Here is a 4,490-nt window from a genome sequence, read left to right as displayed (position 1 = left end):
CACTCGTCTCCCACACCACCCCCCAGCCCTCCCACCTTAGCCGGACCCCCAAGGTTTGGCCAGATATCCCAGCACACAAACATCTTCCCTGACTCACAAGAGATGCAAACCACAGTTGAAAAGTTCATTAATTAGGAGCAGAGAAGCCTTTAGTGAATCTTCCAGCAAGAAGCAGAGGAAAAAAAAAAGTTTCCCCCACAATTCAGTCTAATTACAACGCCTTGGGGCTCTCCACAGTCACTGTGAAGCTGAGGCCAAACTTTCCTCCTCACTCCTTAGAGCAGGAACTTTAACCCAGTTACACTGATAATGGAAAAAAAAAAAAAAAAAAAAAAGGTGCTGTGATAGTCATCATTGTAACTATTCTGCAAGTAACAGCAAACAGGAGGCACTGAGAAATCCCTCTGGCAGAGCAGCAGCTGGCTGTGAGCACAACCTCCACCCGGGCAGGATCCACTGGCAGCCCCCAGCCCAAAGCTTTGAGCAAGAAGCCAGAGGCCAACCCTCGTCTGGTTGTGCCACAAGGCCAAGACTGTGCAGCTGCTCTTCTGGGATTTAGCAATCGCTTTCCTCCCCCAGAGTGACTCCGCACGGGAGGGACTATCTGAGCAAGACCTCAAATGCCACAGCAGCTCTAGCCCTGGGAAGAGGCTGTAAGCAGCAGTTCCTGGGAAGGGCTCCAGTTGCCCTGACACAAGTTCCCCTTCTTCCCAGCTCCCAGAGGAGCCGGACTCCGACCCACCCCGAGCCTCCGGCGAGGCAGGGTGGATCCAGCCACAGACATGCAGCAACCACACCCTGGCTGCTGCCTGCCCTGCTCCCCGGCCCTCCTCCTCCTCCCACCCCGAGCCAAGCGGGGGCACAAACAGGGACTAGACTTATACAGTTGAAAATATTTAATACGTGTTGTACACGTAGAATTACATTTTATACAAAACAACATACATCACTGAAGGAGAACACTGTACAAAAATCCCTACGGGAGCCCCAAGCCTTTATACAACAAAGACCGGGAGTTACCAAGCCTAACGAACAGGCTCAAGGACTTTCCGTCAGAGCATCTGTAAACTTCGTTTCTCTCAATAAACACTTTTTAAAAGCACCATGTAATATTTCTGACCTAAACCTTTCCAAAATAGAGACTTTATTTAATAAACTTAATACTTTCCAAGCTTAAAATATTACCCGGTGGGAGTGCCCCCGCTGCCGGCACCAGCCGAGGAGTCTCCCCCCGGGCGCCGGGGAGGGCGGCGGCCCTGCCGGGAAGGGGAATTCCGGGAGGGCAGGGCCGGGGGCGCTCCCAGGGCCGGTGCCGGCAGACGGGGCCCGCGGTGCCGGCGGCGGGCGGGGAAGGGAAGTGCTGCCGGTGCTCTTCCCGTGCGGCGGGGCAGCGGCACGGCACCGGGACCCGCCGGAGCCCCGCGGCGCTGCCCGCCCCCCTCCGGCGGGCCGGAGGTGTGGGAGGAGCGCGGGGGTGTCACCTCTGGGTCCGGCTGCCCGTCTGTCCGCCAGGCCCCCCCCTCCCCGCGGCGGAGCGGGGACGAGTCTCTGCGAGCCGCGCATCAGAAGGCCACGATGGCCGTGCTCCAGGGGTTGAGGGTCCGCAGCACCGGCTCGTCGCAGCAAATCTGTCCCGGCTCGGCCGCCGCCTCGGCGGGTGTCGTCGTCGCCTCGCCGCCTTCAAGAGGCGCCCGCCGCCGGCCCTTGGGCTCCTTGCTGAGCAGTCCCGAGAAGCTGGAGCCGAAGATGCTGATGAGGCTGGCCACGTTGCCCGTCTCCATGTCCTCTTGCTCGCCCGGCGACGGCGACTCCTCCACCTCGCGGCGTGGCTTCTTCACCGGGGAGCCCGCCTGGCCCCGCTCACCGGCGCTCCGCTTCCGAGGGCAGTGTGGCAGCGAGGTCACAGCGGTGGCAGTGGCGCAGTCCCCGCGGGTCGCTTCGCCGCCCGCCGCGCAGCAGCAGCAGCTGCAGCCGCAGCAACAGCGCCGCGGCCGGGGGCCTTCGCAGTCCGCACCGGGCAGCCGCGGGCCGGCCCTGGCCGCCTCGTCCTGCGGAGGCGGCGGCGGCTCTCCGGCCGCCCAAGCAGTGGTGCAGGGCGGCGGCTGCTCCTCGGGGGGCCCGCAGGCGGCGGGGGGAGGCTCGGGCGGGCAGCCCGGCTCGCTCAGGTAGACTTGCCGGGCGCTGCGCAGCACCAGCGACACCAGGAGGTTCTTGTGCAGTTTGAGGCCGCCGCGCTGGCCCCGGGCGCTGTAGATCTTGCCCAGCGAGATGCTGACGATGCGGTGCGCCTCCAGCTTGAACTCCATGGGGGACGAGGCGGGGGTGGGCGCCGGGCCGTGGGGACCGGGACCGAGGGGAAGCCGCGCCGCGCCTGCCGCCTCCGCCCGCAACGGTGCTCCGCGCGCTGCTCCTTCGCGCCGCCGACTGAGGCGAGCCCACGCGCCCGGCCACCTTTTATACCGCCCCCGCCCCGGCCAATCAGGGCGCCCCGCCGGCCGCTCCAACCGCCGGCTGGCCCCCGCGCGCCCGCGCCGGCCAATGGCGAGGCAGGGGAGCGGGTTCGAACACTCGCCCCGCGGAGAGGGCTCTTAAAGCGGCAACGCCAGCGCACGGCTGCTGGTGGGGCCCTCCTGCCGGCAGCGCTGCGGCAGCACCCCAGTTCTGCAGCACCCCGGCTCCACCGCACTCCAAATTTGCCTGATCTGGTCAGCAGGCAGCAGCAGGAATTTTGGCCAAAACAACTAAAACATTTCTGAGGAAAAAAAAAAAACAAAAAACACACCACCACCACAAATGAAAAGTAAGCCTGGTTTTCTGCATTTTAAAAACGTTTCCCCCAATTTCAGCGCCCGTCTCTGACATGTCGCGTTAGAGAAGCAACTGGTGTTGGTGTTGGCTGCACGGGGTAGTGCACCTTTGAGTACTTCAAGGAAAATCTGCCGTGATGTTGAGCAGAAAGGCATCCCTGCCCAGCTGCCAGGCTGAGATCCGCTCCGGGGCTCTGGTGGTGAAGGCTGCAGAAAGCCCAGGGTAAATGAGGGACATCCACAAAGGGGATGGGGAGGGCTCTAAGGGTGGCTGGGGGAGGACAACAGGCCACCAGCATCTCCAGGGGTGATGAGGGCCATGGCAGCCTGGAGGACTTTGTTTGGGAACTGAAACCTTGCTCTGCTGGAGCTGTGAAAACTGGTGGTGGAGCCAGCCTGGTGGCTGGGGACCACAGGGGACACCACCGCCCGCAGACACAGCTCCGGGCACCGGGGAAGCCTGTGAGAAAGCTCCACACAGCTCTTGCACTGGGCAAGCTGGGGGATGTTTTGGGGCTTGGAGCAGGGACCCTCCTTCTCCCACCCAGGAGCAATCACCGCCTGCAAAAAGGCGAGAAGTGAAAGGGCCCAAAATTAAGGAAGTTCGATGTGCTGCCCTGGAGTATCGGTTTCCATTCCAGCTGACACACAGCAACTTGCTTCTATCTCTTTTATTTTCCAAGGGATTCATCTGCAGACGCCCCAAAAGGAGAGCCATGGCCTGCTGTGATGCTTTATTGGCATGATCTGCCACCATGTCCTGGCTCACTGGAAGAACAAGGGGGTGGCTGGTCTCAGCAGTAACAAAAAACAGGTGAAGATTCAGCCACATCTAGTTGACACAGTAGGAGCTTTCCTCCCCAAACCCCCACACTCGGACCAAACGCATGTTTTTCTCCTGCTTGAGCATAGCTGGAAAACCTCAAATGCCACTTTCTGGATATTGAACACAACAGCACGTCAAGCTGGTGGGTGACATCTCAAAATGTCCACCTCCTCTTGCACAAACCTGTCACGCTCCATCTTGAACAATGAGACTGGAGCACGCTCAGCCTCAGTCAAAACACCAGCCAAAGCAGCCGGTCCCAGCTTTACCTTTGCCCACACCTGGCTGAGCCTCTCCCGGCTGCAGAGCACGGGGCTGTCACCCCCACGCCCGGCGTGGGAGGCCGGAGGGACGCGAGCCCCAGTGGTGGGAACCAAGGGTTTCCAGACCCGCCAAACCTGCTCCTTGTGCCTCAGAGAGCAGGTAACACCCTGGCCTAAGCCCTCAGGTCAGTCTAACCAGCCAGGGCAGGTCTGGGCTGGGATGTTTGGGACTGCAGTCATGCCTCCTCACCCGCAGCTGGCACGTCTGCCCGTCACTGGTGTCCCCTCCATGGCACGGCTTTCGGTTGTGCCACCGCAAAATGGCTTGTCCGTCACCAGGCTTGTTGTTCTGGGACTGGTTTGCAGGATCCAGGCACCTTCATCCTCAGCAGAGAAGACCCTGGTTAGAAGGATAAAGCCAGGTTTGATAAATCTCAGCTGGGTACACTCCCAACTTGGATGAAGAGCAGTGGTGCAAAGCCACCCTACCGGCTGAAAAAGGGGAACACAGGTGGAGGAGACACGGCATAAGAGCTCTGCTGAGGAAAGATGCCTGGATACGAGCAGACCGACCTGTTCTGCTGCTCACCGCCT

The 4,490-nt window shown here is 60.9% G+C and overlaps 1 protein-coding gene across 1 annotated transcript; it reads right to left on the bottom strand.

Moving 5' to 3' along the window:
* Window positions 1-884: 884 nt before the first annotated feature.
* Window positions 885-2,708, bottom strand: IER5 (immediate early response 5). The gene has a single exon (XM_082054519.1). It carries the CDS (start codon window positions 2,304-2,306, stop codon window positions 1,563-1,565), a length of 744 nt encoding a protein of 247 aa, XP_081910645.1. The 5' UTR covers window positions 2,307-2,708; the 3' UTR covers window positions 885-1,562.
* Between the last annotated feature and the right edge of the window lie 1,782 nt (window positions 2,709-4,490).

The sequence above is a fragment of the Streptopelia decaocto genome, assembly GCF_964273445.1.
Source record: "Streptopelia decaocto genome assembly, chromosome: 5".
NCBI classification, from domain to species: domain Eukaryota; kingdom Metazoa; phylum Chordata; class Aves; order Columbiformes; family Columbidae; genus Streptopelia; species Streptopelia decaocto.
The sequence above is the reverse complement of the archived record's forward strand: the minus strand, read 5'-3'. Positions and strand labels throughout refer to the sequence as shown.

What these genes read in the sequence shown, in the direction of transcription:
- IER5 (XM_082054519.1), bottom strand. Translation starts at nt 2,306, where the DNA reads ATGGAGTTCAAGCTGGAGGCGCACCGCATCGTCAGCATCTCGCTGGGC.